The sequence below is a fragment of the Apium graveolens genome, chromosome 8 (genome assembly GCF_009905375.1).
Source record: "Apium graveolens cultivar Ventura chromosome 8, ASM990537v1, whole genome shotgun sequence".
NCBI classification, from domain to species: domain Eukaryota; kingdom Viridiplantae; phylum Streptophyta; class Magnoliopsida; order Apiales; family Apiaceae; genus Apium; species Apium graveolens.
The window spans coordinates 5,378,125-5,402,772 of record NC_133654.1 but is presented as its reverse complement, the minus strand read 5'-3'; the positions used below and the strand labels follow the sequence as shown (position 1 = coordinate 5,402,772).

General features: G+C 36.9%; 2 protein-coding genes across 2 annotated transcripts; both read left to right on the top strand.

The window, feature by feature from the left end:
- Positions 1 to 31: 31 nt before the first annotated feature.
- LOC141676819 (WD-40 repeat-containing protein MSI4-like) lies at positions 32 to 7,292 on the top strand. The gene is made up of 15 exons (XM_074482540.1): positions 32 to 413; positions 1,561 to 1,624; positions 1,774 to 1,860; positions 1,964 to 2,026; positions 2,209 to 2,274; positions 2,560 to 2,634; positions 2,953 to 3,028; positions 3,300 to 3,459; positions 3,740 to 3,821; positions 4,850 to 4,923; positions 5,382 to 5,478; positions 5,607 to 5,681; positions 5,875 to 5,948; positions 6,682 to 6,781; positions 6,866 to 7,292. The coding sequence occupies exons 1-15, from the start codon at positions 163 to 165 to the stop codon at positions 6,974 to 6,976; spliced, it is 1,455 nt and encodes a 484-aa protein (XP_074338641.1). The 5' UTR covers positions 32 to 162; the 3' UTR covers positions 6,977 to 7,292.
- A 1,323-nt stretch (positions 7,293 to 8,615) lies between these two features.
- LOC141678595 (uncharacterized) lies at positions 8,616 to 9,678 on the top strand. The gene has a single exon (XM_074484935.1). It carries the CDS (start codon positions 8,903 to 8,905, stop codon positions 9,452 to 9,454), a length of 552 nt encoding a protein of 183 aa, XP_074341036.1. The 5' UTR covers positions 8,616 to 8,902; the 3' UTR covers positions 9,455 to 9,678.
- Positions 9,679 to 24,648: the final 14,970 nt, after the last annotated feature.

The window sequence follows — 24,648 nt, the reverse complement described above, 5'->3', positions numbered from 1 at the left end:
ATGAAATTGAAAATAAGACCAACCGTTGTTGTAAGTTGTAACGTAGCGAGGTTGCAATTAAAAGTTACCGAGAGACTGTCTGGGCAGGTCCTCTGTGTGAGAGAAACAGAGAGAGAACGAGAGAGAGAGAGAGGAGGAGGGTTTAGCTGAGAAAGAGCTTCAATGGAGACAACACCAACACAGCAGCAGCCGAAGAAGAGAGGGAGACCAAAGGGCTCGAAAATCAAGGAGGAGAGAGAGACACCTTTGCCCTCTGTTAAAAGTAGTTCAGTTGTGAAAATGAGAGGTTCTGTAGAGAAGAAAGTAGTAGGTGGTGGTGTAGATGAGAAGTACACTCAATGGAAGAGTCTTGTTCCTGTTCTTTATGACTGGTTTGCTAATCACAATCTCCTCTGGCCTTCTCTTTCTTGCCGGTATTCATCTCTCTCTCCCTCTCCCTCTCCCCCTCTCCCTCCCTCCCTCCTCCTTTCCCTCTCTCTCTCTCCAGTCTCTCCCCCTTCTCTCTCTCTCCCCTCTATCCTCCCTCTCCTTTCCCCTCTCTCTCTCTCTCTCTCTCTCCCTCTCTCTCCCTCCGGTCTCTCTTTCCCCTCTTTCTCTCTCTCCCTCCCCCTCTCTCCCCCTCCCTCCCCCTCTTTCCCTCTCTCTCCCTCCCCCTCTCCCTCTCTCTCTCTCTCTCCCTCTTTCCCTCTCTCTACAATCTCCCCTCTCCCCTTCTCTCTCTCTCTCCCCCTTTATACATGTGTGTATATTATGTTGTATCCAGGGTTTATAATTGTCTAATTATGTTGAGATGTATGTATATTGTATATGCATAATGTGTGTTTTTAGGGTTTATGGCTGTGTACCCATCTCCTTTTCATGTATTTGTTTATCTAGGGCTTATGATTGTGTTTCTTTGTTTTTTTTGGGAATGAGTCTTAGAATTCAGTGAGCTGGAATTTTTAGGTTAAAAAAATATGGTAATGTAGTTATGTAATTAAGCACGTCTTTATGCTCAATTATTCGCTTTGTAGGTTTGTTTTCAGGCAGGAGTGTGGTTAGGGTATGTCAAATTGAGTTTTTCATTTTTGTGTTTAAGATATATATTTTTTTATTTAGTTTGAATCTTGTATGTTTTTTTAAGTGGCGTATTTTATTTGATATTTGTGATGGCTATTTTGTTAAATAGTTGTTTTTTGCGGCTTTTGATTCATTTTGGGGGTGAAAGGGTGCTGATAAGGAAATTTATTTGTGCTGAAATATTAGCTTTCAGATTCATGTATTTAATTATTTTGTTTTTTAAGTGGAGTATCTATTCAATTTTTTCATCTATGTATGTGGGGATACAGGGACGGGTTCTAACTTATTTAAGCCTAAAATCCTACTAGCTTTATTTCTATTTCTGTTGCAAGAAATTTATAGAAGTGAAAGATGGGATATTTATTCACGCAGAGCTTATTAAGCTTTTTATTGTCTCTAATTTGATAAATAACTTGAGTCTTCTTGAAAGTTTTGCTGGAGGTAGTTTAAATTTTAGAGTAAGAATCATAAATTGTACTTGTCTTTTATGCTTGTGTGTAGGTGGGGTCCTCTTCTTGAGGAAGGAAATCATAAGAATCGCCAACGTCTATACCTTTCTGAACAGGTAAATTTTCATCATGCCTCTGGTGATTCATTTATAAGTGAAATGTAAGGATGTCGATCCACAATGCCTCTCATCTTTTGTATGAACTCTTTGTTGCATATCGTAATATGTTCATGCTCTTTACTTGCTTATTATCTGTTGTTTTGTAGACTGATGGAAGTGTACCAAATACTTTGGTTATTGCAAATTGTGATGTAGTTAAAAAAAGGGTTGCAGCAGGGGACCACATTGCGCATGTAATACTTTAATGCTTTTTGTACCTTTTCTTTACCACTGCCATATATTTTGTTTCTCTCCATACCTTCTTGTGTCTTCTACCTATTTACTTGAATCTTTCAGTTCAACGAGGAATCGCGATCACCGTTTGTGAAGAAGTACAAAACTATAATACATCCTGGAGAGGTATGTATCAACAAATGTTCTTTTAAGGAGATGTATCTTATATTTGTATGGGAGTGTGCCTGTGGTCTTGTCAAATTTCCATTTCTTATGTTTATATCTGTATTTTGTTCCATTGGAGGAATTGTGCCTGTGGTAAGCAGTTGATTTTTATTTTTTCCTTAATTACTAAAACTATGTTGCAGGTGAACAGAATTAGGGAGTTTCCCCAGTACAATAGCATTGTAGCAACACATACCGACTGTCCTGAGGTAACTACTCGAATTTATCGAAAAAATCAAGTAGACGTGTCTATGAGGAACCAGATTGTATTATTGCATTCAAGGTTTACCATCTTTATGATCCCTATATACTGTAATCTCACAAAGGGTAGTGAAAGTTATATTTGTCAATGAGAGAGTAAATTTCCCTTTGTATAACCCTTATAATTATATAAACGATGGTTTGTTCCATTCTCATTTTCTTCCTATATAGTTAAGAAAGTAACATTTCTTTCGTACATTTTCAATGTACTCTTTTTATGGTGATTGAATCAGGTCCTCATATGGGATATTGAGGCTCAACCGAACCGCCATGCGGTTTTTGGAGCTGCTGAATCTCGCCCAGATCTGGTACGTTCCCTTTAGCCAAACTGGATATCTAATCTCGTCTTATTATTCACACTTATCATGTGTGGTGTCACTTAATATATTATATGCCATGCTAGTATGAATTGTGTTGTCAATGCCTTGTGTAATTAATGAAAATATAGGTTAATCTCCCATATCTCAGTAGACTGTACAGTGTTTAGGCTAACCTGGTTGATCACTGCTTCTTTGTATTCTATAAAATTATTTCAGGCATTCTTGGTACCGTATGTAAAGCTATTGTTAACTTAAAACTCTCCTGGGTGCACAGATATGTAATTCTTTTGCTGTGTATTTTTGTAGATACTGACGGGGCACGAGGATAATGCAGAGTATGCCCTTGCGATGTCCCCAACTGAGCCATATGTGCTCTCTGGAGGTTAGAAGTTATTGTTTTATCATTTAAAAACATCGCAGCTTAAATTTTGTGTAACTACCAAATACCAACAATTTTTCTCAATCTTCATCATTTTCATGCCATGTTTAACAAGCTGTGTATGAATGCTAAGTTTCTTTTTATCTCTAGGGTGAGATTCCACCTCTAAAACAAAGTCCCCTTGCTTAAAAATTGCCTAGTCATTGTTCACTATTCACTGATGAGATCAGGTTGCATTGTTTCTTGCACCCTAATAGATGTTATCTCATGGCAGGAAAAGACAAAAATGTAATTTTGTGGAGTTTGCAAGATCATATAGCTGCAGCTTCTGGTGGGTCGATTATTAAAACTGCTGAAAACCCTTCTATCGCACCTCGTGGGATATTCAAAGGTCACGAGGATACTGTTGAAGATGTGCAATTTTGCCCATCTAGGTATCTTGCTTATACTTGATTATCATTCGAAGCATACAGTGAACTCGTCTTCAAATAAATGTTATCTAGAAGTTAATGAATGTCTTTTGGGAAAGTGTTTCTAAACTTTAACATGATTTCTGGGACTTGGTAGCATTTAAAATTTTTCCAACCATTTCGTAGGAACAAAATATATGAGTGTATCCCTATAGATTCTATCTGCACATTAATTAATTTGCTGCAAGCATATTTTATAATTTAAGTAACTCATGTTTCTGACATTATCTCATCAATGATGAAGTGCACAGGAATTTTGCAGCGTCGGAGATGATTCTTGCCTGATATTATGGGATGCACGAACTGGTTCCGACCCTGTCATCAAGGTCTGTAATGTGATTAACTTTATTGTAGTTTGTTATAATTCAACGAACTGGAAGAGTATGAGTTATAAATCAGCACTTGAGCTGGAAATGATTTCATCTTTGGTTTTTCTTTGGTTTGTATCTTGTTATGAATGGTGGTCTAAAGCAATTAACATGAAACCCCCTTAATGACACTGTATTGTTTGTTGGGTTCCGAGAAGTATAAACAGCCACTCTTGTGAAAAACATATAAGATGTACCTTAAATTTCCTTGTAGTTCTACAAAGTTGTGACATTAACTTCTTTGAATGATGACTGTTTGAGTACAAGTCGATGCTTCCTATTAGTTTCTACACTCTAAACTTTTCAGCATGCTTGAAATTTGTAAATATAAGCAGAAATCACTCTAGAAGTTTTAAAATATGAACAATATTATAATAAAAAAATTTATGTTGCTCAAAACTTATTGTATTATGTTGCTAACGTTACTTGTACGTGACTGGAATTTACTAAATCATTTAGCAAAAATATTGGTGTTCATATTTCTTCTTAGTATTTATTTGTTGACATGGTTTCCTTGGATTTTTTTGTTTAATTGGCCTTCTGTTTTATAGTGAGATGAAGCTTGAGCTTTGTCTGTGCAGCATGCATTTCATTTCACTAGAGTGGTTAATTACTGTGAACGTAGTTTCACTTTTGAACAGTACACCCAATATTTAATTTGTTCTGACTATAGTTGGTTTCTTTCTCTTGATTCCCAATCTCTTTGTCAATCAAGTTTAACTAGTTTGCACTTGAGTTCAGTATACTCCTTAATTTGGAGTGGCCTGTTAGCAACTTAAGTTTGAAGTCTTATCAGCTTCTACACAATTTCTTTAAATGCATTAAGAAAGCAAAGGCACACTAATCTATAATAGGAAAAATACTTCGTCCTGCCCAAGTTATAAATACATGACTTTTGGGAAAAATACACTACGTTGTATGCACTTGCAGTTTTTTTGGTTACTGTTTCCTTATTTTAGTGGTACTGCTCTGCTTTTGGTGATTAGGTTGAAAAGGCCCACAATGCTGATGTTCACTGTGTTGATTGGAATCCTCTTGATATAAACCTTTTATTGACTGGGTATAATCTCGTCTTTCCTAGTTATTCTGTTCCCTATTGGTTTCTCTTTTGAAATTAATGTATGCTTTTATAGGCTTATGGCAGTGATCTGTGTTACTCCCTCCGTCCCAACCATTTCTTTACATTTTCTTTTTTGGAATGTCTCATCCAATTCTTTACATTTCAAAACTTACCAAAAATAGTCAATGGGTCCCACCACTTTCTCACTTTTTCTCCCTTTTCACACTACTTTTACTCCACTATCTCCCTTTTATACATTAAAAATCAATGGGTCCCACCACTTCATCCACATTTCTTTCCCTTTTTCACTACTTTATACATATTTCTTAACCTCCGTGCCCAAACCAAACGTAAAGAATTGGTTGGGACGGAGGGAGTATATGTTTTTTCCTGCTAGTCATCGCCACTGTCACTTGCACATGTTCATGCAAGATTAAGTGTTTGGTGAATTATTTCAGGTCTGCAGATCATTCTGTTTGCATGTTTGACCGCCGAAATTTAGGTTCTCCTGTTCATAAATTTGAAGACCATAAAGCAGCTGTTCTCTGTGTTCAGGTGGTGAAGTTATTGATTCTGACCATATTTTTATCCGCATTTTATCAGCTATAGTTAAAAATATTGTTTTAATGAAAATTAACTAAAATAGATAATAAGTTGACTGAACATGCTTGATTAATGTTCAGTGGTGCCCAGACAAGTCATCTGTCTTTGGAAGCTCTGCAGAGGATGGATCCCTGAACATCTGGGATTATGAGATGGTAAGAAAAATTCTATGATGATAGACTATTTCATGCGAGAGTTCAGTTGCTTGATATTTAACTAAAATTTTGTGGAGCATTTATCATTCTCTCACCTATTTCTTAAGCACCTTCTTTAAAGTTTCACCGCTCACCATTAAAGATTTTACAGAGTATATTGATTTATTTGTGATTCATCTTCTCTTGCCATTAGATTGGGAAAAAGGAACGAAGGACCAGATCTCCTAATTGTCCTCCGGGGTTGTTCTTTAAACATGCAGGACACAGGTATGATATGTCTCTAATTGTCCTTAAATATTTGTTCCCATGTTTGTGACGTTTCAATTGTATAATTATTCTTTTGTCTGTTACAGTGTAAGATGTTACCTTATGTATTCTTATCAAATTAATTTCTTCTTTTCTATTTCAATATCGATGTCATCTTATTTATATTCTATTCTACATATATAATGTATTATGTTTTATCTTCTGAATATATGGTAATATACTATTATGGGCATCTAGTATATTTGCTCCCTGAACTTGGAAACCATAGATAAGGGACACTGATTAATTATGACCTACTTCTTAGCTATACTAAAGTGGATTTCAATTATCATATTCCCTGCTTCATGTAAAACTTTGTAGGCACACATACATATGTATCCCCCTGTATCAAACTTGTATCAAACTTTCAGTGCAGGGAATTTAATTTATTTATAGGAATTGTAGAAATTGAGGTTGCTATCATTTTTGTTAGATGCAAGTTCTCATTGTGCACAGTTAGGTTTATGCTACTTTAAATATGTACCTTAATCAATATAAGGTTTTTGCCATTCAGAATATAAGGTTTTTGCCATTCAGAATATTTTGCTGAAGCTTGTGGCTTTACTATTCATACTTGACATAATGTTTGTTTTTCAGAAATTAGTTGCTGAACCAAGTTTGTTGCGAGGGTTACAACCCTTTGCAGGATTCTTTTATTTTCTGTTGAGCTCATGTAACTGCTTGTTTTATCTAGGGATAAAGTTGTTGACTTCCATTGGAATGCATCAGACCCATGGACTGTTGTCAGTGTATCTGACGATGTTGAGACCTCTAATGGAGGCGGTACACTGCAGGTATATAATAATAACACACTAATGCATTGACGCTCTTATTCTACAGTATGTTGTAATTTTGTGTTCTTATGTGCATGAGCGCAGATATGGCGCATGAGTGATCTGATATACAGACCAGAGGAGGAGGTTCTGGCGGAGCTTGAGCAGTACAAAGCTCACGTGGTGGAGTGTACCTCTAAGTCCTTTAAAACTTAGCTTTAGGCACTATGATTGCATTAGCTTTTGGAGATGTAGGAATGAATTAATTGGTCATTGTTATCTGGGGAGAATTTGAACTAGAGTGTAGTGAATAGTTATTTATTTTGTGTTGTCAAGATACAGGGCAACTGCTTGTTAGAATGACTAGCTACGTTGTATTCCTGCGTCAGAAAGAACCCTCGGGAGACCCCTTTCCCATCGTTCTGGTTCTTACAAGGCGTTTCTCAAATTATCACTTTTTATTGATACAATGAAGAACAGAGAAACAAAAGGGTAGATACTTGATATCTCAAGAAAGTTAAATTTGTTATCATCCTCTCCTACTAATGATGAGTTTGGAGGCCTGAGTTGGCTAGTAATTGATATTTTGCAGTTGATTATTGCAAATGATCTTGAATTGTTAAATATGTGAAAGTTTCATTAATCTTATCATCAACTTATTGAGCAGCAGGAGAGGAGAGCTAGTGTCCTGAGATAAAAGAGTTTTCTACTTTCTAGTAGTTGTCACATAAAATTCACTCCATAATTGTTAACTACATATATTTTGTAGGATATATGTTGATCTAATCAAATTATAATCAAATCTATAATTGAAAATCAAATTGTTTGAACTTGAGCCACAAGTATACAATGCTTTTAATTTTGAATAGTTATCACACAACTCAATTTACTGATGAGGATAAGGACAAGTATGACAGTGTCAGCAAAGATACCTTTTGAATTATATCTATACCTTTTCTTATGTTTCAAGAAATAAAGAACTGGTGATATTATCTTTTACTGGAATCACAAGTACTTTTCTCTATCCTTTTCTAGAAATAAGCAAGTTTAATGGTAAATGTAATAAATGGTTGTACTCTTTTTACTATTCTATGCCAAACAAATTAATCCACCACTTATTTTTTCCCATCCCACCGCCTTTAAATCCTGCACAGCTGCACATAATATGGTTCAAAATGAAACCTCCTGATTTTCGGGAAAATTTATTTATTTGTCAAATTCGGAAGCATGCGTACTTTTATTCGAAATAGATATTTCAATTTATCAAAAGTTTAGTATAATATTTGATGATTTTGTTCATCTTCCATATTTTTTTTTATCATTTTTCTTCTTCAACATTACACGTGTCAATTTTTATCTTTCAACAAAATTACATATTTTGCTCTTCAAATCTTTTGGATAAATCCACTATACTTCATAAATATATTTTCAATAAGGAAAAATATGAAATTCACCTTTATTTCATTATTCTGCCCTCAAATCTTCCGAATATGATAAATTACAAGTTTTCCCCGGTTAATTAGTATCTACGCCAATTGTTTTATTCAATTTAGAAAAATAAAAATTTACATATATCCCATTTCCGCACTCAAAATCTTCCAAATACGATAAATTACTCACTTCTGAATGCGCGTATATTTTCATCATTTGCCTAAATGAAACATTTTAATTCTGATTTTTCTAAAACACAATTACAAAAATATAGATTTTCCTACTCTTTTTTTAGATAATTATATATTTTCCTACTTGAATACATCCAAAGAATCAAACCTCCTCTCATTCCCTTTTACAAGATATTTATTTTTTTGTATAAATAGAAGTCCATTTCACACACTAAAACACACACAAAAAATGAAATAGGGGTAGCTGCAGCACACATAACAACACACACACACGGCTACTCTCCAGTCCTTTCTAGTACCCATTATTCCGTACTCCGTGCTCTGCACTCTCTCCTCGTCTCTCTATAAACAATCTTTCCCATCTCTCTCTCCCTCTCTCCCTCTCTCCCATCTTTCTCTCCCTCCCTCCCTCTCTGCTCTGACTCTCTCTCTCTCTCTCTCTCCCTGTAATCTCTCCCACCTATCTCTCCCATCTCTGCACTACTCTCTTTCTATAACAATCTCTCTCATTTTGTTTGAAATGATGGAGCAAACAGCAAGAAACAAACGTGGGTTTTCATTTTCTGAGCTTACCGAAGAAGAGCAACACTTCCCCGGAAAACGGCCGAGAACTCCGGCGAGTCAAGAAGAAGACGAAGGAGATATGTTGGCATGGTTAAACACGGATGATGAGACAGCCATTGAGCTTTCAAAACTATTAGACACCGAGTTTGTATCTTCACCAGCATCCAAAGTGAAGTTCTCATGCACACCGTACAGCTCGCCGGAGATATTTCAGGCGTCAGCGGCGTACATTACTATAAATAGTAACAGTGATGAGTCATGTGGGTCCTCGTTTTCTGAGTCGGACTCGTCGGTCATGGCGAGTGTTGACTTGGGGTGTTTGAGTTTTGATGTTTGGAGGTGTGGAGTGGTGGAAGAGGGTGGCGCGTGGGGTGAAGAGGAGGTGGCGCGTGAGAAGTTGAGTGGTGATGTGGGGTGTGGACAAATGGAGGGTGGAGATTGTGGGTTTGATTTTGATGATGACATGTGGGCAAGGTTTTTGGGTGAAGATTTTGTGGGGCCAGATTAATGTTGTTTTATCCCATGTGTAAAAGAAGAAGAAAATAGATAGATAAGTTTATTTAAGTAATGATATCGAATGAGGAGTATTATTATCGGGCTAAATATATCGGATTAGTAGTCATAATGGTAATTTTATCCGAAATATTTTGTGTACAAACTTATCTTCTTGTCATATGATTATGTTACCGTCTTTTTGTCATATGATTATGTTAACGAGCGGGATATATTGACTTTAGGACATTATGTGTTAGGAATATCTAACGAATACATGACTTCCTGAAAACAAAATAAAATATTTGCGCTTAATGTTCGTGAAAAGGAAAAAAGTTTCAATCGTTTCGCGTAAAATATCTGCAGAAAGAGTAATTATCTTTTTACCCTCAATTTGTTTTAGCGGAAAAAAAAGCACGAATGATTTAGAGAACGGATTAAACGGGTTAGGCGACTCGTTTAACAACTATTCTTACAAATCAAAAGCAAAGTTCAACCTGGGGAGATTTGAAGGCGATTATAGGGCAATTTAGGACTGATTCTTGTTGTTCATCACTTCCATTTCGGTTTCTCTACTCCAACTGCATTAAGGTTCGTATTATAATCAATGTTCTGCGTTTTTTGAGGTTGTAAGGTTAAGGTTAGGGTTCTTGATGCAAATTGTTCAAATGGCGTTTCGTTGTGTATTTAATCGAATCTTTGTTCGATTACATACGTCATGAGATTGTTTGTATTCGATTTGTTGATAGTTGGTTAATCATACATACATTTTTAATATGTATGCCTTCACTTTCGAATTAAAATTATGTATATTTAGTTGAATTAGATTCATATATGAATCATATTTATGTGATTGAACGTGAAAGTTCTTTGAGTTGTAATCCTTGTTTATAATCGGACAATTTGTAATGTAGTAATGGTTGATTGCCCCAATTATTTGTGGTCAACTCAGATTAAGCAGCAATGGTTTAAAGTTATGCAATGTAGAAATGTCACAAAAGTTTGCTTATTTAAGCATAATTGTTTGTTATATTTTGTTATATTTTCCGGTTTTATACGTGATTGGATGTGTAGTCGAAGTATCTAATGACAGAATTGTATGTTTATTGTTTCAGGATGGATAACATATTGTCGGGTCCAGTTAGTCATACTGTTATCTTTAATAACGAATATCATGTGAGTACGATGTTTGGGAGGGTATGTTGAGTGACATTTATGACACTTTATTACGCTCCGTAAAGTTTTGGATTGATGTTTTGCACTCAAGTTGTTAGTGTTTTTAACGTGTTTTTGTAGTGTTTTTGCATTTCAGGCATTTACCAGGTAGCCAGGTGAATTAGCATGGTTTTAAGTGCTATTATGGTGTTAGGATGGTGTCTAGAATAAAAGCTCGTGAAAAGACCAGCTCAAATCAACAAGAAAAGAAGAAGTCAGCATTTTTTCCAGAGAGACGGCGCGCGACCGCGCTAGAAGTCCAGAGATGCAGGCGCGCGCCCGCGCCAGGTCGAATTCAGAAAATCCCGTTTCTCATGGAATTTTGATCCAGAAGACTTCTACTTTGCGTGGGCTGCTATATAAACACAACTTATGCTCGTTTTTTATAATAAGACGTACCAGAGCTTAAGGAGAAGGCGTAAGAAGACCGTAGATCACAAATCAACCAAGGCGAAGAGGATCTAGTTTATTCTTGTGCTCTTTGTTTTGAGTTGTAACTTTGGATGCTAGGTTTCTTATTCGTGAATCTTTATTCTTGTTTCGTACTTGATTTTATTAAGTATTAAGACTACGTTTATTATACCATGCTTTCATCGGAACCCACGTTGATGATGAGTCCTGTTATTCCTAGTGGACTAACAATGAGATTTACAGAAGGGGGGTTGAATGTAAATCTCAAAACTTTTTCAAGTTTTGAGCAGTTTTAAAGGCTAAGTGTTCAAGATAAATAAGTGTGTGAATTGCTTTAAGCTAATACAGACAGATATATATTCAAACACTGATGAAAAGAACACAACAGACCTTAAAAACTTTTCTGGTGGATTGTTGTTCCACCAGAGATGGTATTTCAGAAATTCTGTGATCTAAGAATTTGATCACAGCTGCATCCTAGTACAAACTAGATAATTTTTCTCTCAAGATTTTTCTAAACAGCTCTGGAAAAAATTCTTATCTAATTACTAGCTGCTACTTGGTTTATATATCACCAAGTTTACAAGTGAAGACAAAGATAAAATACAATAATAAAATAAGTTCTCCACTTGTTTCTTCTCCATATCACTCTAGTACTTTGTAGACTATTGCTTCTTTGTACTAGAGTAGAACGGCTGCTTTTTCTGATGTTCCTGAAATTAGGCTGCCACATCTCAGTTGTCTCTGTTCACCCATGTGCCTCTGTCTGCAGTTACAACTACCACTTATCAACTGCTATTTAACAGAACATCCGTTGAAGCCTTCATCCGTTGATGGCTTTATCCGTTGATGTGTTAGCAGTTGAAGCTCTATCCGTTGATGCACTCATCCGTTGAAGGATGTTATCCGTTGAAGCTTTAGAGACATCCGTTGAAGCTTTGCTTCTCATCCGTTGAAGGTCTTTAAGTTATCCGTTGACACCACTTCATTTATACAAATTTACAAGGCATGAAATATTTACAATTGGCCTTCCTATCTGCATATCCTCTAGTAGTCAACATGACTTATAATTTCCCTCAACCTCTAAGAATAATATCTTAAATTCAGAGACTGAAATGTGCTACAACACTAGACTTATTTCTAAGTAAAGCTACACCATCAACGGATAGCCAAAATGGTCTTATCCGTTGAGGCTACAAACACTAGACTTCTACTTAAGTGTTTTGTTAAACATATCATCAAACTAATGCACATATTTTCCTAACAATCTCCCCCTATTTATGTCTATAAGAATTGTAGGCATAAATTCAGGGTTAACTTGATGATAACAAAACACTTAACAAATATATGAAATGAAACTAAGTAGAAATTTAAAAGTGCTGCAAAAGTGTATGTACTAGGAGGTAATTGAAGATTTACAGTATTTCCAAGGGTGCTCCTCTAGCCTGAGCAAATCATCTTTTTCTTCTTTGTTCCCTGGTTTTCTTTCCTAGCCCTTTGTCATTTTCCTCAATTTGGAGTTGGAGTTGTCTGAAGAATTCAGCTTCATCTTCATCACTGATATCCAACTTAGATTGCATTTCCTTGAGAGTTTCATTACTGGCAATCTTAAGTTGGTCTTCAAGTCTGAAAAATCTTCTGACTGCTTTATCATCTCTAAATTCCATCAACCAATGAGGTGATTTGTGAATTGTAGTTCCCCTTTCTTGAATGAGTAAGGTTCTGGGCAAAGCATTGGGCTCCCTCCAAGTTTTCCTTATGTTGGCAATCTTGTTGAGAATTTCAGTCTTGGCAGTCCTGGTAAAGCCAGAATCCTTTTGTATGGCTGAAAAGACTCTGATCAAGGTAGAGTAGCCTTCATTCAGAATCATGTAGAGAGGCCATGTTCTTTCCCCAGCTCCTTTGTATCTGAACACCAATCTCTCTGGTAGCTGTCTGTAGGCAGCTATTCCCCTTACATCCTCCAGCTCATCCAGATAGAGATCAATGTCTGAAATTTCTTTTATGTCACAGATGTGAACATAATAATCTTTAGAAATGGGTGGCTTAGGGTTAGGTTTTTGTTTTTGAGTGAATTTCTTAGAGGTTAGGGGAGGTGTAGATTTGGATTTTCTTTTCTGTTTCTTTGGTAGTGGAAGAGTGGTTAAAAAGGTAGGCAATTTGATGGTGTCCCAATCAATAGGTTCCTCTTTTGGAATGATTGGTTCACCATGGATGTTTATAGTGGGATCAGCAACAAAGGGTTCAGGTATGGAAGGTAGTGGTTTAGATATTGATTTAGTTTCTTCAGTGTTATCTTCACTCCTTCTATGTGCCTTGGCCTTTCTTTTGTTTCCCTTCTGCCATTCCTCTCTTTCCTCCATACTCTCACCAAATATACTCCCAAGAACCTCATCTAAGTTAGCAATCTTGTCTTTACCCCTGACTTCAATTCCTTTCTTTTCTTCAACTTGACTTGACTTTAGCTGTTGTTCAAGCTTTGCTTGTTCTCTTTTGTCAGCCTTGAGTTTTTTAGCTTCTTTCTTCAACCTTTTGGTTTCTTCCCTCTTGGCCTTTGGAAATTTGGGATGTCCTTGCATCACACAGATACTCTTTCCCTCTTTATAGATAAAGGCCATGTTCATTCTCTCAGCTTTGTCCTTGGTCTCCTTCTTCTTTATGATGCTAGCACCCAGAACTTTGTCTTCATCAGGCTTTGGAAGAGGAAAGTCCACTTCTTTCATCTGAGCAAAGTCTAGGGGGTTCTTTGTGGAGTCCTTGCTGGATCTAGTGTTGGGCTTGAGAACCATAGGTTTTAAATTCTTGAAAGAAGTCTCTCCAACCTTATTTCTCCTTTCTGGCTTGTGCTCCATATTGATTGGTTCAACCTTTGTGCTATGTTTCACAGATATTGATTTATCTTGTGTAGAGCCAAACAACTGTTGCACCCTTTCAACAATTCTCCTCCTTTGCTCTTTCACTTGAATTTCAGCTGCTGCCAGCTGGATTAAATCAATTCCATCAGGCTTTCCTTTGATTTGAATGATTGGAGAAGTAGTGATGGCAGGAACTAGCACTTTAGATATTTGGATTTTTGTAGATGGCTCTCCTTCCCCTTCCTTTTTACTCTCCCCCTTTTTGTTATCATCAAGGAGAGGGGTCAAGCCCTGTGCTTTTGCCAGCTGCATAAGTAGACTTGTTTGAGATTGTTGATTGTGAAGAATGGTGGCCACAGAATCTTCAATACCTTGAACTCTGTCTTCCAACTTGGCCAGTCTCTTTTCAGTATCTGATTCCTTTTTCAATCTCAACACAAAGTCCTGCATTGTACCATAGGGCATGACTGAATCCAATTTTTCAGAATTGTAGGATTTCAAGTCAGCAATATCCTTTCTGAGTTCATCCACACTCAGATTCTGTCTTACTTGCTGCAACTTCATGAGATGCAGTGAGTCCAGGTGAGCTGTAAGGATAGCCTTGGTACCAGCATGAGAAGTTTTCTGAATGGCCTGTTGAATAGTACTGATTTGTTTGACTAAGGAGACATTGAATTGCCCTGGTGTAGACTCCTTTGTCAAGGCCCATTCAGGTAGATTTGGAATTGAACTAGGGCCTTCATCTCCCCCTAAGTTCATGCTTCCATCAGAAGAAACAGAGTCATCATCATCAGAATTTACTCCAAATTCCTCAGATGACTCACCAGCTGTAGAAGGCATCTTGTTAATAGCAGCTTTATCTCTTTGAAGAGATTCTGTTGTATGTACTAGATGTAGTGTATTTTCTGCCTCCTCATTGCCCTGAGCAGCCAACAATTGATAGGCTGGCACAGGATGAGTAAAAGGGTCAGCATCCAAGGAAATGTTATCAATTACAGCTTTGTAATGTTGCTGAAATTGTCTTTCCTTTTCAGCATCATCCACAATCATTGACTCACTTGCAATGGCCGGTTCCACCCTTATATCTGCTGTACCTGCCTTTCTCTCATTTTCTCTATTTTCTTGCATCAGGGGCTCCCCCTGGCTCACACAACTCACTCCCTCACCTTCACCTACTAAGGTGGTACTCCTCTCACTTACTTTTGCCATGCTGGAAGAAATAGCATGCATATTTGAGCTCTCAATCTCTCCTTTTGCCTGGGAGCAACCCAGCATCTCACTCAAATTATCACTCCCTTCCCTCATTCCTAGAAGTGATTGTACAGTAATCATGTCTTCTACACTTGGAACTGTTTCAGTTGAGTGTGTAGAGACTATCAACGGATATGGAGTATCCGTTGAAGGTGAAACTGATAGTATCAACGGATAACTGCTGTTAAGCTTATCCGTTGAAGAACAACCACTTGTCAACGGATGAGTGATATCCGTTGAAGAAGGAAAAGAAGTAGAAATTGAAAGTGATATAGCTGTTGAATCTGTGTGGATTGATTTGAGATTAGGTGACACAGATCCTTCAATTACATCTGAAAGAATTTGCGGGTGATCCAACAAATCATCTAAAAGATGATGATAACCTGTATTTGAGTGGGGCTCCTCCCTGAGTTGTAAAGAGGGAGAATCAGGAATTGATGGGAATAACATATCCACATCCAGAGATGGTGATGAAGTGTGTGGTAATTGATGTGTATTTATTGTGAGAGAATGGGGCTGTGACTCCACATTTGCTGGAGCCACATCAAACTGAGTTTGAGAAGGCATAGATACAGATGGATGTATCTGTGCAGTGTGTGCACCCTGTGTGAAGATTGGGTTCTAGCCCTCTTTCTTCTAATAAAAGCTTTTGTTGGTGAGTGTTTGGCTTCAGTGTCCCTCCCTCGTTTGTTCTGTGTTCCTGGTTGGGAACTATTTTCAATAGTTACATCCTTTTGGGAGGATGCAACTAGGGATGTGCTAGATACCTTTTCAACCACCACAGCTTTTTGAGAAACTGTGGCTTGGCTAGCTTGGGAAGCACTTATCTCTCCTTCCTTATCCTGGGGGTTTCTTTGATGTTCACCCCTCCCCTCACCACTCACACCCTGTTCACTCCCCTCAGGGTTAATGGTAGGTGTTGCAACTATTGTCTTTTGAGAAACAACAGAGGTGGTTTTCTTTGTCTTTGATTTTGAAAGTTTAGTTTTGGTGACCTTGGTAGGAATCTGTTGGGGCATTGTCACAGATTCCATGGCCACACTAGAAGATAAAGAAATAGAGGGGTTGGAAGAAGTAGGAGTTGTAGAAGCAGTTACCTCACTTACCTGAGGTGCATTCATGATTGGTAGATACACCAATGGCACACTGCTGTTGAGATCCATTCTCACTAAATCTGCAAGAACTCTTTTCTCTTGTGCCCAGCACTTGAGTTTATTATTCTCATTTGTTATGACCAAACCTTCAGCAACATGGTTAGCCAATAACATAAAGAATCTAGCATAATAGATGTTATTGGGTCTATTAGCTTTGTTACCTAATCTAGTACCCAATTCTAGCATTACATAGTTGCTAAAATTAAAATACCTATCAGAAACAAGCATATAGAGCATATTAACAAGAGATGAAGTTATGGCATCAAAATTACTAATCTTCCCAGAGAAAACCTTGATAAAGGCATCTCCAAGAAAACTCCATTCTTTCCTAAGGCCTTTTCTTTTAATACTCCCTAAACTAGCAGAGTTAAGAGAATAACCTATGGAATCTAACATGCTGGATACATCATTATCAGTGTGTGGTGTCATGGCATTGTTCTCAGGTAATTTAAAACATGCTTGTAAATCATCACAGTTAACACAGTGATTTTTACCTTTGAGAGTGAAGGAGATAGTCATATCTATGGAGTTGAACTCAGCAGTTGTCCAAATCTCCTCAACTACTTCACAGTAAATCGTTGGGGCTTCCAGCATTGCATAACTAAGTTTACAGTTTTTGATGAAGTCCATCATTTTGTGATAATCTGAGTGGGCTTCATTCTTTTCTACCAAAGCTATGAAATTGTTCTTCTCATAGATGAACCCAGATTGAGACATAATCTTTACTACTTGTGTCATTGTTGTGAGTAGAAATCGCAGAGAATAACTTGAAGGTTTTGCAGAGAGAAAATGGTAAAAGCTTTGAAATTTCAAGAAAGCGTAAAGTAAAAATGAAAAATCAGAAGGGTTTGTATACTTTCTCAAATTAAAAAGCATAAATAAAAGATTAAACAATAAATATATGTAAGTAAATTTCAGCCGTTTAAGAATAAAATGTAAGTATTCTAATAACTACCTTTAAAACAAATACATACAGCTGTATGTATGAGTATCAACGGTTAAGAAAATAGAATCAACGGCTGTGAAACACCTGAATCGACTGATGTGACATTTCAACGGATAAGGTAAACTATCATCCGTTGAAGATCACTTCAGCTTTATCCGTTGACGGATAAAAATTCCAGAAAAGTATATGTCTTTCAACGGATAATGAACATCCGTTGACAGAACAATTTTGACTTTCAACGGATAGGAAATATCCGTTGATGGAATAATCTGTGTTAAAAATCAAATTTGTTCTAGTAGCTAATACCTTTCAGGCTTCAATTCAAATTGCAATAAGGACATGAATTTTAAGAGTAATTAAGCATACCTAGCTCACTTACTAATCTTATGAATGTTGATTCATCAAGTGGCTTGGTAAATATGTCTGCAATTTGTTGTTCACTTGGAACAAAATGTAGTTCCACTGTACCATTCATGACATGCTCCCTAATGAAGTGGTACTTGATATCAATGTGCTTGGTTCTTGAGTGTTGTACAGGATTCTCTGTTATGGCTATGGCACTTGTGTTGTCACAAAAGATAGGAATTCTATCAACATGAAGTCCATAGTCAAGGAGTTGATTCCTCATCCATAACACTTGAGAGCAGCAACTTCCAGCAGCAATGTATTCAGCCTCAGCTGTTGAAGTAGAGACTGAATTTTGCTTTTTGCTAAACCATGATACAAGCTTGTTTCCCAGGAATTGGCAGGAGCCTGTTGTACTTTTCCTGTCTATTTTGCAACCTGCATAGTCTGCATCTGAATAACCAATTAGATCAAAGCCAGATTCTCTAGGATACCAATTACCTAAATTTGGTGTACCCTTGAGATATCTGAAAATCCTTTTGATAGCAATTAAGTGAGACTCCCTAGGATCAGCTTGAAATCTAGCACACAGACATGTAGCAAACATTATATCTGGTCTGCTAGCAGTTAAATATAAAAGTGAACCAACCATGCCTCTATAACTTGTAATGTCCACAGACCTTTCAGTCTTATTTAATTCAAGTTTGGTGGCAGTGGCCATGGGAGTTTTTGCAGATGAACATTCCATTAAGTCAAACTTCTTTAAAAGATTATGAATATATTTAGTTTGACTAATGAAAATTCCATCACTAACTTGTTTAACTTGTAAACCAAGAAAATAGGTTAGTTCTCCCATAAGGCTCATTTCATAATTACTTTGCATTAGCTTAGCAAACTTTTTACAAAGTTTATTATCTTTAGAACCAAATATTATGTCATCTACATAAATTTGAACAAGTATACTAGAGCCATTAACATCCCTAAAGAAGAGAGTTTTATCAACAGTACCTCTAGTGAAGTGATTCTCCAAAAGAAATTTTGATAAGGTTTCATACCAGGCTCTAGGTGCTTGCTTCAGTCCATAGAGTGCTTTCAACAGATAATACACATAGTCTGGAAAATTTGGATCTTCAAATCCTGGAGGTTGACTTACATAGACTTCTTCCTCTAATTTCCCATTTAGAAATGCACTCTTGACATCCATTTGATAGACTTTGAAATTGGCATGGGCTGCATAGGCTAGAAAAATTCTGATGGCTTCAAGTCTTGCAACAGGAGCATATGTCTCATCAAAATCTATTCCCTCTTGCTGAGAATAGCCTTTAGCAACCAATCTGGCTTTATTCCTTATGATAATGCCATTTTCATCCATCTTGTTTCTGAATACCCACTTTGTGTCAATAGGACTCTTGTTCTTTGGTTTGGGTACCAGCTTCCAAACTTGGTTTCTCTCAAATTGGTTCAGCTCTTCCTGCATAGCTAATATCCAATCTGGATCCAATAAGGCTTCTTCCACTTTCTTAGGTTCCTCCTGAGATAGAAAACTACTATATAGACATTCATCTTGAGTAGCTCTTCTTGTTTGCACTTTAGATGATACATCACCAATGATCAGTTCAAAGGGATGATTCTTGGTCCATTTCCTTTGAGATGGAAGATATGCTCTAGATGAGGTGGTCTCAGTATTGTCATGATGTGAGACATAGTGTTGATTAGTTAAAACTCCCCCTGAGTTGTTGGTCCTTTGCAGGGAACTTGGAGTTCTATCAACTGATGATGTAATTCGATTATCCGTTGATAAACTATGATCAACGGATGCTTCATTTAGTACTTCAACGGATGATGCACTATGTCTTTCAACGGATACTGCATTGCCACTATCAACGGATGCAGAATTCTGACTTTCAACGGATGCAGTATTTTGTGCATTATCCAAGGGCATATTTTGAATCCCTTTTTGAAGTGTCATCTCCATCAGTCTCCTCTTCACTATCATCACAATATATCTCAATGTTGTCAAATTTGAGTCTCTCATGATGTCCCTCATCTGTTAGTCCATCAATCTTTTTATCATCAAACACAACATGCACAGATTCCATAACAATGTTGGTTCTTAGATTGTAGACCCTATAAGATTTTCCAGCTGAATAACCAACAAATATCCCTTCATCAGCCTTTGCATCAAACTTCCCTTTATGGTCAGATTGATTCCTCAGTATAAAACATTTACATCCAAAGACATGAAGAAAGTTTAGAGTTGGTTTTCTTCTCTTGAACAACTGATAAGGAGTCATGCCTTTAGCTTGATTGATCAAAGAAATATTCTGAGTGAAACAGGCACAATTAACAGCTTCAGCCCAGAAATATGTTGGTAACTTTGATTCTTCAAGCATTGTTCTGGCAGCCTCAATTAAAGATCTGTTCTTTCTTTCAACTACCCCATTTTGCTGAGGTGTTCTTGGGGCTGAGAACTCATGCATGATTCCATTTTCTTCACAGAACAGCCTCATTGATAAATTCTTGAACTCAGTTCCATTGTCACTCCTGATATTCCTAACCTTCAAGTCAGGATGATTATTGATTTGCCTGATGTGATTGATAATGATTTCACTTGCTTCATCCTTTGATCCAAGAAAATAGACCCATGAAAACTTTGAGAAATCATCTACAATCACTAAGCAATATCTTTTTCTTGCAATTGACAATACATTGACTGGTCCAAACAAATCCATATGTAGTAGCTGTAATGGTTCATCAATTATTGTTTCAAGCTTCTTTTTGAATGATGTTTTCCTTTGTTTGCCTTTCTGACAAGCATCACACAGACCATCCCTTGAGAATTCAACAAGAGGAATTCCTCTTACTAAGTCCTTTTTGACTAGATCATTCATTGTCTTGAAATTCAAATGGGATAGCTTCTTGTGCCATAGCCAACTTTCAACTGGACTTGCCTTGCTGAAGAGACAAGTAATAGATTCTGCATCTGTAGAGTTGAAGTCAGCTAAGTACACATTTCCTTTTCTAACTCCAGTTAGAACCACTTTGTTGTCTTTCTTACTGGTGACAACACAGGCTTCAGAATTGAAGGAAACTGTATTCCCTCTATCACATAGTTGACTGATGCTCAGTAAGTTATGCTTGAGACCATCAACTAATGCAACTTCATCAATGATGACATTCCTTGTTGAAATCAAGCCATATCACATAGTAAACCCTTTGCTGTCATCTCCAAAGGTTATTCTAGGGCCAGCTCTCTCCTTAAACTCTGTGAGCAGGGTGAAATCTCCTGTCATGTGTCTTGAACAGCCACTGTCCAAGTATCATAGATTTCTTCTTTTTCCCTGCACACCACCAAATCAATCAAGTTTATTTTGGTACCCAAGTTTCCTTGGGTCCATTCTTGTTAGCCTTTCTCCTAGACTTCATTCCTCCTGCATCTTTAGACTTAGGTAACTTTGAGTCAACCTTGGTCTTAGATGTAGTTGGTTGAGGTGTAGGGTTAGTCACAGAATCATTTGGCACATTTGGAATATGATAAGGCATGGATTGTGCGAACATGTTATTCCACATAGGCATATTGTATGGCATTTGAGGCATACTAAATGCAGTAAGATAAGGATTGTTAAAATATGGCATGTTTGCAAAATGTGCATAAGGATTCTGTTGAGACATAGTAGGCATAGCATGTAGAGGTGATACATACATGTTAGGCATGGAAGAGGGTACAGGCATGGGAGTTTTCTTAATAGACTTGCAATTAGCAGATAGATGATTAACACTACTACAATGCACACAGACTTTTCTAGGAGCATACTTGTCAGGTGTGTAATTGTTATGTTTGTTAACCCCTACCTTCCCATTTCTATTAGATTTCCTTTTAGTTTCCTTTTTATCCTCAACCACTTTGAGCCTATTCTTTAACTGTTCTAAGGTCATGTGCCCTATATTCTCCTTACTGACATCTTTGGATGTGCTTGCTTCTTCTTTGACAAAGTTCTTGGAAGTTGAACCAAACTTTTTGTTGAGTTTCTTTAGATTTTCACTTTTAGAAACATCTGCCTGTTTTAATTGAGGATCCTTCAACGGATGCTCCTTTTCTTCCTTCAACGGATAACTTTCATCATCCATTGATTCCACATCCGTTGACAGCCCATCAATTAATTCCAGTTTCTTTTTGTTTTTATCCTAGGCAGTCTCATAGAATGATTCAATTCCTTGAACCTTGGCAATTTGAGCACTAACATCCCTAGATGTCTTCCAGGCTTTAATCACCTCTTGCTCTCTCTCTAATTGACTAGAAAGTATTTCTACTTTCTTAATAGATTCAGCTAGTTCATTTTCAACAGATATACAATGCAGCTTAGTTTTCTTTAGGTCAATCAACTTATCTTCTAACACAGCATTTCTATTACTTAAAAACAGATTGTTCTCTTTAATCCTACTATTTTCTTTAGCAAGAGATTTAAGAGACACACGCAAATGATACAATTCAGTAGACATATCATTAAAAGCATCATTGCACTCTTCTTTAGTAAGCTGTGTTACATCAGTAGTAATTACCTGGTTGCTTGATGAACTAACTTCATTCTCCTCAGAATCAGCCATGAGAGTCAAGTTGACATATTCCACATCTTCATCCTCTTCTTCTCCATCAGCTGCCCAGTCTTTTTCTTGAGTTATGAAAGCCCTCTCCTTTTGCTTGAGCAGATCAAAATATTTCTTTTTGTAATCTACTTGGTCAAATTTTTTCTTTTCAGAAGTTGGCTTTCTGCACTCACTTGCAAAGTGTCCACTTGTACCACAATTGTAACACTTGAACTTAGATTTGTCCACCATGTTCTTATGAGGTTTAGTGGCTCTAGTGTTTTTCCTAAATTTCATCTTTGCAAATCTCCTGGACAGAAATGCAAGATGCTCATCAATACTATCAGAGTCATCTTGACTGGAGTTGTCTTCATTCTCAGCAACTTGCTCTTTACCCTTGCTTGATTCCAGATTTCTTATACCATCTTTGGAGTTTGATGTAGATCTCTCAGTTTCTTGTCTGCATTCTCTCTCATTTTCAGCTACCAATGCAACTGAACCTCCTTTCTTTCTCCCCTTCTCCAATACCTCATCCTGTTCCAGCTCTAGTTCATAAGTCTTCAAGATTCCATATAATCTTTCAAGAGTGAAGTCCTTATAATCCTGAGAGTTTCTCAAGGAGACAGTCATGGGTTTCCATTCCTTTGGCAAGGATCTTAAGAATTTAAGATTTGAATCCTTCACCTGGTACACTCTACCATACAGCTTCAGTCCATTCAACAGCTTTTGGAATCTGTTGAATGTGTCATTTAAAGATTCATTTTCTTCAAAATGAAAATATTCATACTGTTGAATGAGAAGCTGCATCTTGTTCTCTTTTACTTGTTCTGTACCTTCACACAGCAGCTGAACTGTGTCCCAAACCTCTTTGGCAGTTGAGCAATTTATCACATTATCAAACATATCCTTGTCAAGACCATTAAACAATATGTTCATAGCCTTCTTATCCTTGTGGACTTCTTCTGTGTCTTCCATTGTCCATTCTGCTCTAGGTTTTGGAATGGATTGACCAACAGCAATTGTGGCCGTAGCAACTGTGGCTACTTTGTGGGGAATGTGAGGACCATTCTCAATACAGTTTACATAACCTTCATCTTGGGAGAGTTGATGAAGGTGCATTTTCACCTTCCAGTGGTGATAACTGTCTTTGTCAAGAACTGGGATTTTTACTCCAATATCCTTCTTACTCATCTTTGTTAGTTTCCAAGATCTTTAAACTCTTTGTTTGTCAAGAGCTTGCTCAGATACCAATTGTTATTCCTAGTGGACTAACAATGAGATTTACAGAAGGGGGGTTGAATGTAAATCTCAAAACTTTTTCAAGTTTTGAGTAGTTTTAAAGGCTAAGTGTTCAAGATAAACAAGTGTGTGAATTGCTTTAAGCTAATACAGACAGATATATATTCAAACACTAATGAAAAGAACACAACAGACCTTAAAAACTTTTCTGGTGGATTGTTGTTCCACCAGAGATGGTATTTCAGAAATTCTGTGATCTAAGAATTTGATCACAGCTGCATCCTAGTACAAACTAGATAATTTTTCTCTCAAGATTTTTCTAAACAGCTCTGGAAAAAATTCTTATCTAATTACTAGCTGCTACTTGGTTTATATATCACCAAGTTTACAAGTGAAGACAAAGATAAAATACAATAATAAAATAAGTTCTCCACTTGTTTCTTCTCCATATCACTTCAGTACTTTGTAGACTATTGCTTCTTTGTACTAGAGTAGAACGGCTGCTTTTTCTGATGTTCCTGAAATTAGGCTGCCACATCTCAGTTGTCTCTGTTCACCCATGTGCCTCTGTCTGCAGTTACAACTACCACTTATCAACTGCTATTTAACAGAACATCCGTTGAAGCCTTCATCCGTTGATGGCTTTATCCGTTGATGTGTTAGCAGTTGAAGCTCTATCCGTTGATGCACTCATCCGTTGAAGGATGTTATCCGTTGAAGCTTTAGAGACATCCGTTGAAGCTTTGTTTCTCATCCGTTGAAGGTCTTTAAGTTATCCGTTGACACCACTTCATTTATACAAATTTACAAGGCATGAAATATTTACAATTGGCCTTCCTATCTGCATATCCTCTAGTAGTCAACATGACTTATAATTTCCCTCAACCTCTAAGAATAATATCTTAAATTCAGAGACTGAAATGTGCTACAACACTAGACTTATTTCTAAGTAAAGCTACACCATCAACGGATAGCCAAAATGGTCTTATCCGTTGAGGCTACAAACACTAGACTTCTACTTAAGTGTTTTGTTAAACATATCATCAAACTAATGCACATATTTTCCTAACAAGTCCGATCATGGGCTAGTCATTATCCTGGGGTTCTAACGGATTTATTTATGGATTTCTTTAGTTAATTTGTTTCGATGTCTTAGTGTGTGGTGATTGTATGATAGCCTAGTTTTGGTTGTGCTTATTCGTCATGTGAG